The sequence below is a fragment of the Vanessa atalanta genome, chromosome 6 (assembly GCF_905147765.1).
Source record: "Vanessa atalanta chromosome 6, ilVanAtal1.2, whole genome shotgun sequence".
NCBI lineage: Eukaryota > Metazoa > Arthropoda > Insecta > Lepidoptera > Nymphalidae > Vanessa > Vanessa atalanta.
In genome coordinates this window covers 8,086,871-8,102,831 of record NC_061876.1, presented here as the reverse complement: position 1 = coordinate 8,102,831, position 15,961 = coordinate 8,086,871, and the positions used below count along the sequence as shown (strand labels likewise).

Genomic DNA, 15,961 nt, shown 5'->3' with positions numbered 1-15,961 from the left:
CTGCCTTTTTAATACAACTTTTAACTTAAGCATTATTTTAAATTTTTAAATCTATCTTTCATCTATTTTAGATTTTAAATAAGACTTATTATAGAAGCATTGAATTAATGAGCGAAAGAGTATTCGTTGTGTAATTGTTATGTGTATTTAAATACGGCTAAAAATTACTATAGTAATCCTTCTATTTTTTTTTATTTTTTAATATACAGTAATTACTATGGAAATTACTGTCGTTACGCAAACAATGCTCCTAAAAGCTTTTTAATTCCATTCAAAGTACCCTTAATTTGTAATAACGACTGAAGCGTTCCCTCTTTAAGGTTACCTATACCCACCTTACAAATTCCCTAGGGTTATTATCCGCTTTTTCTGAATAGTAATGGTTAACCTTTTACCGGATTCAAGATACCTCTTAAATTTGTAATGATGCTTGAGAAGAACAATTTAAACTTAACTCTGATATTCGTAAGCCAACGTTTCTCATTCTAGTTGTTCGCTCTGAAACTAGTTCTACTAAGTTCTTGTTATTAACCTTCCCGTTTTTTCCTCTCTCAAGTTTTGCATCGGCAAAATTATGGTTTGCTTTATGATATTTTTAGCCAAGCGATTTATCCGCCAATTCTGTGTTAATCCTTCCATATGTCATAATAACACCACAAATACTGTACAAATTGTAAAATGTAAATAGTATTTTCTTATCAGAAAACGTTAGTTTTGCTAACGGAAATATTTTGATAAATAATACAAAAACAAAACTTAATTGAACTGTTATAATCTAAACATAAAAATGGTGCTGTAGTTCTTATTTATACGACAGATATTTGCTCTCAGAGAATTTTCAGACTTTATAAGACATTTAGGAGACATTACATCAAGCTATCACATTAAGCTATATGTATTTCAACCATGTATAACATATTACTATATTATATAATCCGCCTTGCACTTATAAAATTGGTGATGAAAGATTCATATAAGTAGATATATTTTTCGTGAATATAACAGAAGAATTTACTCTTGTATATTTATCTTTATTAATTTGTATGATTTTAATTTACTATGTTGAATTGCTTCAGCTATTTGTAAAACGTTAGACTAACCTTAAGTACGCTCTCATCTTCCGAATGGCAAGAGCTCTGCAACGTCACGTCAGCCACCTGGCCGGCTTGAGATACTATCAGCACCTTCATAGCCTGTGACACCTGTCTCCCGGTCAGCACAGCTGTATTCAGCACTTCCCAGTTCTAAATAAAAATAGATTTTTATATAATTTGATGTACCAAATGATAAAACATTCCAAATTAATATTTTAATTCTTAAAAACTTCACGTAAAGTACACTTTTTGGATGAGCTTGTACCGCCGAGTATATTCATGTGAAATTTAAATATTGAATCTTTCGATTCTCGTCTGGAAACCATTAAATATTCGGAATGAAAAAATATTTAACTGAATAATGTCGAAAAATTTTCCGTTCAGTATTATTGAAGAATCCACAAAATTATTGGTAATTGTGCTATTTTAATATAAAATAGTTAGCTCAGTATACTACGAGATATTTCATACGACAAATGAAAACGCAATAAAAACTGCAACAATATTTCAAAGCGTGTTATTTAATCATAGGCATATTATTAAACTGCCTTATTGATCTGAAAACGGTGTTATGACCCTGCAATTATAGAAAGTATAAATTGTATCACGTATTTTATTGTATCATCACAATACAGTTTTATACTGTTTGGGTACTAGCGACTGAACAATATAAAACTGTATTTAAAACATGACATCATGTATACACTCACGAGATAACACAAATAATTGACAATTGAACTAAATTGGTTAGAATTCGTTCCCAATGAATAATTTGTCTGAATGAGAATTCTTGGCATCATAACAACGTAAGCACACAATTAATAACCACAATATTAAAGGCGTCTTTCATTGTGAACACGCAATGAAAACACTTGTTCGTATCTTAATCAATTGCTTAGAAGTAAGCGCCCATCCATCAACGAACTAATATGAAAATGCCGTCCCTATCTAAGCTTAACGCTCACTCAAATAAAATACAAACCGCTTCTCCGTGAATTAGCTGCTTAGAAGAATGATATCATGTGATGGAATGCGAGTGAACTTAATTTTATCTATTTTTTAATCTATATCTCGTATGCTTGAAGAAATTCTCAATCTTATTTCGTATTCACTTAAATATTTCCATACTATACAGACTACGAAACTTGTAAGCTTGCATTGATTTATACACGAAGCGTTCAGAGAAGTTTCCTTTCATTAGTTGTTAGTTACACTGGAACTATTCTTAACGCATGAATATTTGATCTGTAATGTCGTCTACGAGCAGTGGCGGATTTCTAAATACACTAGCTAGGCTTGGCCTATAGGCTAAGAGCAGGCTACGGCTACATGTAGCCGCAAAATATCCAAAATTAAAATAATTACAAGGGGAATAAAAAAAGGCATAGACGCAGAAGTTTAATTAAAAAAAGACCACTGCTATAAATTTCCAAAATATCTCTTTTTTCGTGGTTATTGATTTTGAATTACGTTATTGAGTACATATAATTTTCTTTTACGGGAATTTTATCATATACGGAGATTTAGTTGAGACTATAGGCAGTGTATTTATAAGTATGCCTCATACATATACAATTTATCGCATTATTCGTTACTGAGAATCTATTAGGAATATTTTGGGATCAGATTAAACATAGCGTCTCCCCGTGTTGACAGTTTCCTATGTCCTATTTTCGTAAGTTGTTAACGACATTTAAACATCAAAAGTATAGAATTAGCTTTCAATTCCAAAACATACGGGCGGTGTCACTTTGCTTTTAAGTAACTTGTGACTAACACAGACGTGTTATTCGGAAACTTAAATAGCTCTTCTGTAAAAGTTCGATTGACTACTGAAACTTTATATAACTTATGTACTTTAATGTTATATACATTTATCTTAAATAAAATAATAAAATACCTATTTGATTATAAGATATCGATTTTTTTAAGTTAAACATACCTTTGAAATAGGAAGTACAGCCTGAATGTCATCTTTTTCAATATCAAGTCTTGTGTTAACTCGGTGTTCATGGGGTGTTTCTTCAGTAGTTGATGTAGCGCTTGGTGTGGAAGATACCTTCGCTGACCAGCTGATTCTTGCTGTACCGCGACCAGATTCTCCCTCGGAACCTTCTGCGTCTCCTTCGCCTTCGGCCCCAACTTCTACCAACCATGTAAGAATCTCTTCCCAGCCAGGTCCACCAGCTCCGGTATTCTCCTCAATGTCTCTGTACATTAAAGTTGAACATTTTTTTACTGTATATAAATCAAATGAACCCTAGTGCTTAAGAATAAGTTACCGTTCGTTAAACTATTCGAAACTTTTGAATTCAATTCACAAATGGTAACAAATGAATTCGCTTCGTTAGTAATTTTTGATATCTAGCCAAGAACAACTTGACCGATGCTCACTTTAAAATTCAAAAGGTTAGTTCCATTTTAGTGCTACAGGCGTTTTGCCAATTCACAGCACTATAAGGGCAGCGCCACTATTCCAACATAATCTTAAAATTTCGAATATTGGTAAATGGTAATCACGTAAATACTATGAATTACATAAGCTTTTTAGTTCAAGAACATTTTAACGAAGGATTTCACGTATTTTTAGTTTACATAGTTAAACTTCTCGTTTTGTTGAGACAGTTGACCCACTTTTAAGCGCTGCAGAACGCGAATAGCTCGAAGGCAATGGTTGACAAAATTGAAATGGAATAGAATCCTATAAATCTGAACCGCAATCCCGACGATGGTAAGCAGCTTGCGGAAAATATACCGAAATACCATTTTGAATTTTAAGCTTGCCTCTCCCTAAATTATTGATAGATTGTAATTTTATTAATTATACTTTGTAACAATCCATATGTATATAGCAAAGATTAAATATTATATTTTAAACTAGGTTTCATAACTTAGCGCTTTAAATAAAAGTATATATTTTGTACTACACTTATATATATATATATTTATAAACTTACGTTTCAAGATTGTCGTCATCACGCAGGGGTTGTTCAAGACGTGTTGCAGTAACGGTCGCAGCACGTGGCTTAACTTCTGCAGTTACTGCCCATTGAGAGTTCGCTGTTGTTACGCTCACTAACCTCAGCCCGGACTTTACTTTCATTCTATTAAAAAATATATATATTTTAGTCTTAAATTTAAAGGAATATTTTCAAATGTTCCTATTATGTAAAACTAGAATGGTTATAAATTTTCGTTTCAGCGCAGCGGTATTCCCGTGCGACCCTACGCCTCATAACTCAAAAAGAACCGATATATTTGCTGAAGTTTCGAAGCAGGTGCTCGTTTTACTTAGAAATAAGGTTTTTATGAATCCACTAAGAATACTATTATTATAATGGCTACTACTAAAACTCTTTGGATATAAAATACTCGTATCATACTATACATATATTATTTTTGTAAATTTAACGTTTCATTCCTCTTAAGCCCTACTCTTATATATTTAATTTTTTTATTCACTTAATTAGCACGAAGTATTCACAGTTGCACGCTATGGCTTGCAAAGCGCAATTTAATTTATAACTACGCTTGACGCATTTCATACACATGCGGCGAAATTGTTTATTCATAATATTTGTAATAAACTAACGATCCGCCCGGACTTGCATATTTAAGATACACTATGATGAATGATCTTTATATATTACTGCTCAAACATATTAATCAGTGATTTACTTGGTCGTAGGGCTTTGTGCAAACCCATCTGAGTAGGTACCAACCACTCATTAGATATTCTTCCGCAAAATAGCAGTACTCAGTACTATTGTCTTCCGGTTTAAAGGGTGAGAGAGCCCGTGTAACTACAGGCACAAGGGGCATAACATATTAGTTCCCAAGGTTGGTCTTGCAGCGCATTGTCTTTGGGTGGTGGTGACCACTTAACATCAAGTGGTTCATTTGGTCGTCCGATTTTGATAAAAATACATACATATAGTCATATTAGTTGTTGCTGCGTCATTGCATGAGTGAGCCAGTGTGACTACAGGCACAAGAGACATTTTAGTTTCCAAGGTTGGTGGCGCATTTTTGTTGTAATACATAGTTAATATCTCACACAGCGCAACTGTCTATGGGCGCTGCCGACCTATTAAAGATGTATATATAAAAAATATATACTTATGTAGTTATTGTTTAAAATGTAACTGACCTGATAACAACATGTCCTATTGAATGGCTGGTGTCACGTCGAATAACAAAAGGCAAATGTAACCTAAAGTGTGGGTATAAAGGCGCTCGTGGTAACAATAGTGCTGTGTCTCCCGCACGCGCTTCTCTATAACCAGCACGAGCTCCTGACAAGGTGACTGTGCCTAATGGCCAAGCTGGTTGCACAGATACTTTGCCGCATACTCCTTCTCCAGTTTCACCGCTGCTTGCCTCAGCTGCACTGTACGCTAGTTTCATAGTTCTTGGTGGCCGTTTTCCTTTACCATCTGCTGGCCACCATGCAGCTGGGACTGTGAGTTCTGCCAAACATGCTCCTTCTTCGCCTTCCGGTCCACATGTGGCGGTCAAAGTTTTTGTTCCGAGGCTAGCATGAAGAGTTATGCATACACGACGAGGCCTAGCAGCTGCCCTTCGAGCACCTCCTTCACCGCCCGTATGGAATAAAACTCTTAGTACGGGTGCATCTTTGGGTAGTTCTCGAAACACAAGATGGGCTGACACGTCAAGTCTATGCGCTGTTGCATCTTGTAATTCAACTAGCGTTGCATTTCTTCGTGGCGGTTCAAGGGGGTCGGGAACAGCATAACGAGCTGGAACTGTTTGTTTTGTAGAAAATGGTCCATACGTTGCTCTGACAGATGCTGGGGCGGAACCTTGAAGAACTGTAAATCGATCGAGGGAAAGGAGGGCACCGGGAAGTGCTGTACCCATTGGCTCGGGTGGGGGACCCGATCCACTCCATCGTGCTGTATGTTTCAGGAAAAATCCACTATCCTTATTTTCAAAGTGGACTTCCACGGCAAAAACGACGCCTGCAAATAAAAATATTTGGTTACAATAATATCATGATATAAATAAATTCGTTGTATTATTAAACCATTACATAATATTAAATTATATATGTATAAGCTAAAAAATAAGTAAAATTTCAATTTTAGCAAAAATCTAGCCACTCGTAATTAAAGTTAAGATATATGTTACTAAACTAAATGAATATATTTTGGTAGCATAAATGTTACAAAGAAATTTAATTAAAAGAGCTGCTGAATATTCTTTTTGACGGATTCATAGAAAAGCGTTAGACGCGATCTCGTTATTCGTCTCGGTTATTGCGGGGATTCATGTCACATTCCCTCGGTATGAGTGTTAAGCCCTCTTCATGGAATTCATTACGTTTCTGTCACTGTAATAAGCGTTTACTTCTTATGCATATGTAAAGCTAAATTACATTACGTTATATTTTAATCAACGTTATTTTTCAAAGTTATCTTTTTACATTTCAGTAAAATGTAATTATAATTAATAAATATATTTTTTACGAATATATATATATACATATATATATATATATAATGTCTCGTTACTATATGTCTAGCTTATAAGGCAAATATCGTGGTGAAGTCCCTGGGTTGATGAATATATTTTTTGTTATATTTGAATATATATATATTGTTGTATTTCCTCATTTGTCTTTTTAAATTCTCAAATTTACTTTTTAATGCGTGGCGTATATATGTTATGAGCTTTGTGTGCTAAAAGATGGCGCCAAATTCTGTTAAATTTATTATTTATAAAATAAAATAAAAAAATGTTTCATATAATCGCTATAATTAATATATAATATATTTCCGTAATTAAAATTTTGTTAGACTTCAAGTTTAGAATCGAAGCAGGTATTTTAACTAGTAGGTATTTATAACTACGATAAATTCTTATTTTAGATATTTTCTCAAAGTGTTAAACCAATTAATAATTGCCCCTTATATTAAGCCGTGAGATAGAGTCAGTTATATACATAATAAAACTGTTTCATTCAACATAAATAAAATAAGGTAATTTAATTGTAATCATTGTTAATGTTGAATTTCCCCGGTACTGCAATAAGCTGCTTCATTTACAAGGAAACGACTTTTCTGAGCACGCGTCTCGCGCACGGAATAGAGAAGGATAATAAAAAGCTTCAGCACGTGACGCACTTAGAACAAAGAACACTTGCAGAGCTTTCAATCCCTCCGCGAGATATGATACCTTTATATGAGTACTGTTATGAAGAAAATCCGTCAAGTACACGTTTCATTTCACTTTTGTATTACACTTTTTTTGTTTTTCATACTTCTACAGGATTTTGAAATATTCAATTTTTGTTTTAACACAATTATGTTTGGGACAAAGATTACGAACAAAACCTTATAATAATATAATATAATATTACTTGATATTTTCTTGGTTCATCTCTTTTTGTAGATAATGTAATAATTTTATTATGTGAATATCATATGTAAATGCTAGAAAATATTGCAATTCTGTTGCAAGGGCTAATGCTCCCCATATATGTTTTAAAATCTGTACTAATATTATAAACGCAAAAATAACTTCGTCTGCCTATCTGATTGTTACGTTTTCACGGGTTTTAAACTACACGGTAGTCGTCATACTAACTCGATCACTTCCCAACACTGAGTCTATCCCGGCATCTAATTAACGAAATCTGATATATATTTATTATTCACAGCTAATATTATTTATTTAACGAATAAAACTTTCGTAATAAACTATAGGACATGTCTTGAATGCATCACAAGAATATTAGCAATTAAGTAACTATAGATAGCTTGACTAAATAAGCAATAATTAAATACATTTCAGCAGGTTTAATTATTATTATTTTGACAATATGGCAACACACGATTGAATTTGGGAGTTAAATAGTAATAATGAAATTACATATGTACAAGCCGGCATGTCAAAGGGGCTCTATGACAACCTACCGTGACAAATTAACAAATATTTACCCGTTAATGGAGTCTACCTCCACCACAGTATCATATTCATTTTATTCCCCTCCATTGAAACACTTAACAATCGTACGTATATATATACTTTATTTCGTCCGAAATTGATGTGTTGAAAGCTTTTATGAAATGAAAGAATTTAATGGAGAATGACATAATTAATAGGTACATTCTGAAATAAAGATCGGACTGTGTATGTGTTTCATGCGGGTAGAATATCGATGCCCTCCAAAGGTCAGCAAGATAAAGACGGGTGATATCGAATTACGGCCACGCCTGCCTATCTTGGATTAGTCGTGAGGCAGTTATTAGAGGGGCTTAGCTTCACCATGTCGCCCTCTGTGTTTGCATTCTGAACAATCGATATGAATGTAAAAACAATTTCATTCGGAATTTTTCGCCTCGCTCCGACAGTTCTTAGTTAAGGCTTAGTACAGAATTTGCTAAATCTGTATATGCGATCGTGCTACTGGACCTACTCTATTGATATATATTCGTAAAGTAACATAATATATATATAATTAAATAAGAGTAAAGTGGGTTTGGTTTCATGTGGACTTATTATTTGCATAAGAATATATAATATACCTTTTTATGTATTATTATTTCTTGCTAATATATTTTTTATGAAAAGTGTTCGATTAATTATAATCTTATTCGTATTTAAAACTAGATAAACCATAAATATTATTATAATCGATTTAATGTGACCAGATGCTGGGCTGTAAAATCATTCCAACCCAAATAAAACGAATTTATTTAGGTAAGAGAATGGAATGTTAAAAATAATGGCTAACCGTCGCGGACGGCAAGGGCGGGCTACTAAATAAATTGTTTGCCTTTTTCAATTTCAGAAAGCGAAGCCACACCGCGTCTACGTATTTCAGTGCATCAAATTGAAATAATTTAATATTAATGGTTAGAGAGCGGGCGAATAAAATTTCTATATATTTTGCACATGTAGGCAGATCATCTTTATTCGATAATAATTTAGAATCATCCAGCAACCCAATTGGAGCAGCGTGGTGGATAACACAAAACTTCACTTAAAAGAAAGAGAGGCCTTTGCGGATAGTAAGGCTATACAGGCTATCACGCAACGTGTCGTGAGGTGATCGATTACATTTAAATTTTAATTCAGCTTAATTCGATTTTTTAAAAACAAATTACATCAGTGAGTAATTTTTTCCTATTTAGTGAGTTAACATGAATGAAATAACGCACAGTTCCGTAATAAAGCAGGGTTGATACCTGTTTCACGATAAATTTTGTTTTAAGGATGACTGTTGGCTTTCAACTTACAGCAAAAAAAAATTAAGTATTCTTGTTTGTTTTTATTTAACGCAGTCACGTAGGAAACTAATTGACCGAACAAAAACGATCCGTATTGTTCAGAAGCTTGATCTATATCGTTATGAAACGTGAGAAAATACTCTTAATAATAAGCAATATATATTACCTAAGTTGTCTTTATTCTTATATTAAGAAATTGCAGGAATATTATTAATTTAATAAATAAAAATAACATAAACCCCCAGCTAATTATATATTTTCCGATTATTTGATATTTTGAAGAAAATAAATATTTTTATATATTTTACCAACCTATAAATCACCGGTAAGGCGTCATTAATAATAATATTAATGTGTATTTTATTAATAATATTTTAAATCCCTCGATACAACTTTATAAACGTCTCATTATAAAATCTATTTTTAATAATATGTTTATCTTAATTTCTATATGGAATCGATATTGAATCGAAAATATACATGGATATCATTTATGTAGAAAAATGTGTGCTGAGTGTAACCAGATTGCCATACTGGTTTGCGGTAATAATATGAGATCAAAGCTTTGGCCATCGTCACGAGTTAATTGATTGTAATCACCAATTGTCCCTTTCTTTTATATCGAGCAGAAACAAGACAGCTGCACATTCTTCCGTTGGGAAATTGAACCATGTGGTTATCGATACGGAGCAGTCGGTGTTTCTTGGAACAATGCTGGAATGACTCATGATTCCAGACAGTTCACAGTCATGATAATATTTAAAATTATAAATTTATCACATTCTTTTAGTATACATATTTTTAATTTCTATTTCATGAATTTCAAAGAAAAATATGGAGACATAATTAATGACATTTTTAATGTCTTACTTAATGCATTAAATGAATAAATAAATAATTATTATTATACGGAATATGACTGCATTGTATGTATTCTTGCAATATAGGGATGGGCTGGGCACAGTAATGTCGCCAGCGTCAGCTCTCGAATCTCGCTTTAGACGTTAACCTCTTGTACACTCAACTTAAGAGCACTTCTATGAAGTTTCGTTACGCAATACATTTCTCGCAGTTGATTTATGTACCACAACTCTTCTTCACCATAAAATATCAAGGACTCACATAAGTGTATCTACAGTTGCGCTCACAAATATTACGGATACGAAAATACACCTATGCTCTTATGCCTGTGCTGTTTGTTAACAACAATTATTTATTATTCCGAAAATTTTCACTCAACTGGTAAAGTTATTAATGGTGTCGAATCGCAGCGGAATAGTATAAATGTATAAGGGCAAAAAAGTCTTGTTCCTCAATATTTTATTCTAATTGCCATGTAATCAGTATCCGTTCCATTGATGTGTCGCCCCCGCACATTCCTAACTTATTCACACATCTACGAATCCGTCTTAGAATTCCGTGAGAGTATACAATGTTCGATGCATTCGCTTTCCTTTGCATTGTTAATACATGCGTAGGCCCTTGTCCAAGTTTATTCGCTGCCGGTACATAACGGTACGCCTTTATCTGGTGTGTGATGACAAAGATTTACTACCGTATATATAAACATCTGTTAATATATGAGGTGTTACAAGCATTTTGTTTGCTCATTTTTCGAGTGTTGTGAAAGTATACTTATTATGTTAACCGTTGTTTCATTTCAGTTGATTTAAATTATGCAATTAAAGAAGATAATTAGGTAAGCTCGGAGAGCGTTCATGAGACAAGGACTTTTCATTGCGGCGAAAATTTCTGACAGATTGTTAGTGTCCGTAATTAGTCGGGAAGGTGAAGGGTGATTGTGTGGCGACAAGAGCGCTTCCTCCCTGCGAATTGTCGTGCTCAACAATATCTTGTCTCGCTCATCTAAATGCAAATGGACTAAAACGCCCCTTGATCTTTGTATTCGCACCCCTCATTTGTCTAGTTGTGGTGTAAGGATTTCCAAGATTTACTTACTTTGTACATAGCTACCGAGGAACAGCTATGTAACTTTACTGCGAATTTACAAATTAAATTTTAACCGATCGACAATATTTAATAAAATAATGATGCTTAACAAAAAATTTTGTTAAGCATCAAATTTTTATTACTATTTTTTTAATACTATAAAAAAATCTCTAAAAAAGGTGTTAAACCTCCTTCATCCTACAATATTGTGCCAGATTGGTACAACTTAATACTTTTAAGTTAATAATTGAAATGAAATACCAAATAATTTTAAAAGTTATTTAATCTTATACAGTGGGTAGTCACATACAGTTTTACGGACAGGTGGTAGGACACCACTGCTACCATTCTAGTGTGTATAATAATACATGTATAATACCTACAGGGCTTGACCGTTCAAGCCAGTTGCGACGCTAAGCGTGTGCGTTTCAACGGTTAGACGAGTAGATATATAAATTTGAATATGCATATACACGTATACAAGTTTAGTCATAACACGCAGGTAATATACTGCTCCGACTATCAACTGTCAATGGTGTATCGATATCGAAGAAAGTGTTTCATTTACAGAAAAATTATTTAAAGAAACCTGCTTGACGAGAAAAAAGTTTCTTTTCTTTAAAAAAAAAAATATTTTCTTTAGAATCTTGATTTGATCTTAATATAATATTAAAGTCCACACACACAATGCAAACACGCGTTTCTTAATTTCATTTTAACTAACTTGTTACTTTGTTAAGGTCGAATATATTCAACTTTAACCATATATATATATATAGTAAGCTATGGCAAGCGGAATTAAAACCCTCATCTCGAATCCGATTGATAAGAGGATTGGGTTTATGTGATTTACACATTGGTGCAGTTTCGATGACAATTCTTTTTTGTGGTGAGCAAGACCTTATTTTACAATCGAGATTGGCTTTAGTTGAACGAATATCCCAACGGTCAAATATAAAGCCTAGAAACTGTGCATGTACTTTTTTTCAATTTACAATACCTTCTGGTTTACCTAGAACACTATTTTTACAACATTAATGTATTATTTTGTGGTATACTAATATCAACATTTTTGAATCGGCTTGAAGCCGATAAAATCGATTCGCCATAACGAGGTTCTTTCGTAAGGGATGAAAATAAGATTAGGCAGGATATGGAGATATCGAGCCCGACCTCCCTGAACCTTTGTTGGTATAAAATGCAAATAAAATTTGTGATCTTGGAGGCTACTTTCTGCACAGTTTAAAAAAAAATAAAAATATATTTCCTATAGGAGGTTGAAAAAAATGAAAAGTAACTTTTGACTCTTAATAACATTTTTTTTAAAGTAATAGCCATATATGTATATAGAGTGTCGTTGAATTTTATGTAGACTGTTTGAGAGGAACGATTCCACTATACACCATTTTCACATAATTTTATCGATTTACAGAGCGCACGCCATGGTTGTCAGGCCGCACGATTTTTTTAAACTTCAACGACAAATATTATGATAAAATTATTTAATTTGAATAAAATATTCATATATGATATATACCTAAGCTGTCGACATGAATCAATTTGTCTAATGAAAACTGAAAATCCACACAATATTAAAAACACATCTGTAACGAAAGACGCCGCAGGGTGTTTAATATAAAAAATAAATTTAGATTTGTAAAATAAGCTTTTGCTTCTCTCCAGGCCGTAATATTTTCGTTCTATTAATAAGGTTTTAATAACAAAGTTGTTGAAATATAAAACATATACCAACTGACTATAAACATTCGATTACAGTTAAAGTATAATTCTACATTATAATACGACCAACAGTAAATTATTGACAATAAGTCAATACTCGTTCATCGTGATACACGTTTATTTAATTGAAATAGTATTTATTTTCGGTAAATGTGCATCGAGCACGTAACCTTTAAGCAAATACAGCCGATGGCCTGTAATTGTGAAAACAGTGAATACAATTCTTGTTTTAATTTACTGCGGTTTTCGAAAACTCTGATCAAAGAATATAAATATTTTATGAATTGTTCCTAATTTGAATTAAGGGAAGAATTTGAAATTAGGTGACCTTCTGACATAGTTGTATTTTCTTAATAGAAGGTCTCTATTGTATAATGTAATGTATAAACTAATAAATTTTCATAAAATTTCGTTATTGTTCTATTAATAGAATAAAAATATATTATTTTATCATATAATATGTAATACCAATTAAAATAGTTATCAGAACGTAAAGTCAATGTTTTACATGTTAAATTGATGAAAGTTTTTCACAAAATTTTTAGGTCGTACCTATTCTTCAGCCATTTCGTAGGCTTAAAATGAAGTGGCTAAAAGATTTTTTCACAAGTATTTTACTAATATTTTCCAGTTTATAAAATTTGATATTTTTACAGTGTTCCATAGTAGTCGTTTTTTTACTACTTTCAAGTTAATTTCAATTAATTCATCGACAGTTCCAATGAATATTATAAATACATAAAAATAAATGATATTATAGGAACATATTGCCATACTATTCAGAATTAATAAAAAATATTTGTTTCGAAAAACTGTAATCGTGACCAATTGCAGTAAGTAACGTGGAACCCTACCGCGCACGCGCCGTTGTCCCAGCGGGGAACCAAAATCGAAAGTACAGATAGCAACGCGTAGACCTTTATGAGTAGGTCTTATGTAACTTATCATAAAGGTTATTATCAAATAATTTAATAATATATCGTTATGGAATACTGTACACGAAGAGCATAACAAAACAGGTTGATATGAATAAGGACATGATAATTCAAAAACGTTTACTGCGATAACATGCCGAACTATAAAAGGGTACTAAATTATTCAAAAGAACACTCATTGTTCAGAAAAAAGATGATATAGTGTTATGAATAAGAGACATTTAAAAAAACACTGATCGAATTATAAAAAATCTATCAATTTTACTTACCTAGTCTAATTTCAAATTAATAAGATTAAAATGAAATCATTTAAGATTATTATAAAAATAGAAAAACAAAAATATTTTATTTTGTTCGCCTGAATCTTCACTTACTAATAACATTCAAAACTCCATGGAAGAAAAGTATATAAGGATAACTTTGGACATTGTTTTAACGCATTACCCCGCAATAAAAATACGATAGGTGTCGTGGGACGCTCGAATGGAATGGAGTTGCTTTCGTTATATATTATTTATTAAATAACAAACACAACAAAATAAATTTACAACGTTTGAGAAAAAAAAGAGATAAAGAGAAACAGAGGGAAAGGTCGCCTGGAGAAGGAACAACGATTTTTCCTTACGTGACGAAAACTGGCAGTTTACTGTAAATCGCGTAAAAGGACTTCGTTCCAAAAAAAAAAAGTATAAGGACTCCTGGACTAGTGCCAGACTACTCACTAAAAGCCAGCGGTACCCTCTCTGTCGTAGTGATATAGTATTAAGACGTTCTTACAATAAAAGCAATAACATTTTTTTACACATTTACATCTAGGCCATATTTAAGCTAGGTATGAATATCTCATCAGCCCGTATTTTTTTGTTAAGCAGTATCGCATTAGCAACTTGAAATATGAACCCGCCGTGCAATGCAATAAAATATCTGAAGTTATCAATATTGCGATAAACCAAATGCCACAAACGAGAACATGTGTTTGGTTTGATCGATCTCAATAACTAGTAATATAAGTAGACCACATACAAAGGTCCAAATTCTCAAATGACGTATTGATATTACTGATAATAATGAAAATATATCAACAAATCATATATCTGTAGCTACTCATATTTACTGACATAGAAAACAAAAAGCACGAAAAGCAAATATTGTTGCGCAAAGTTGTCACCATCAACGATTACGAAACGTGTATCATCTATGGTGAAAACTTTTCCTACTAAATTATTATTTAAAGTTGAAAATAGAGCACCTTCCTTTTATTAATTGAGTTTAATAATAAACTTTAATTTATTTTAGAATACTAGTTAAAAATATTTCAAAGACAACATTCCTATATAATATATGATACTCAAGTCGTTGAATATAATATGATTTTATTAAATATTTTACTTGTTCCCATGACGCTCAAGAATTCGACTTCTTGATGTCTATAGCATCAATAAGTACACATGGACATAATCTTCGCAATCTATCGAATTCACGAGATCGTATTTAATTCCCTTACCGATTGGATAACTTTTAATGGGGGAAAATTCAGTTCCAAGGACGCATTAAATTTGCCTTTGAAGAATCATTCGTTTCTTTCTTTTCGTCCCATTTTAGTAGAACAAATGTTAATGAAATCGAATTATCATAATGCTTTGTAATATCCAACTGTAATAAATAAATTGTATTAGGGTCTTACCTATAAATTTTCCATTTCGTAATACTGGGTAGTTTCCGCATTGGTTTGAATTTTACATCTATTGAAATTCCATTTCGCGGATAGTTCCGCATTAATATTAAAATTGTGACAACTATTACATTTATTTAAATAAACGGTTGCCCAGTCATTGCGTTTTTATTTCATATCGCTATGCGTGGTAAAATTTAGTTCCATGGAGGCAGAGATAATGTTCAGACAATAACGTAGTAACGTAAATGAATAATTTCCCGCAATGTTTAGCAATGACGGTAGACTAGAAATACGCTCTAAGGAACTTAAAGA

General features: G+C 32.5%; 1 protein-coding gene across 1 annotated transcript in view; it reads right to left on the bottom strand.

Moving 5' to 3' along the window:
* LOC125064720 (transmembrane protein 132E) overlaps positions 1-15,961 on the bottom strand; it is a 71,366-nt gene that overhangs the window by 10,790 nt on the left and 44,615 nt on the right. The window contains exons 2-5 of the mRNA XM_047671903.1: positions 5,245-6,076; positions 4,052-4,198; positions 3,037-3,304; positions 1,101-1,244 (exon numbers count right to left, since the gene is read on the bottom strand). Of these exons, the coding sequence (XP_047527859.1) occupies positions 1,101-1,244; positions 3,037-3,304; positions 4,052-4,198; positions 5,245-6,076 (1,391 nt within the window). The remainder of the gene's footprint in view (positions 1-1,100; positions 1,245-3,036; positions 3,305-4,051; positions 4,199-5,244; positions 6,077-15,961) is intronic.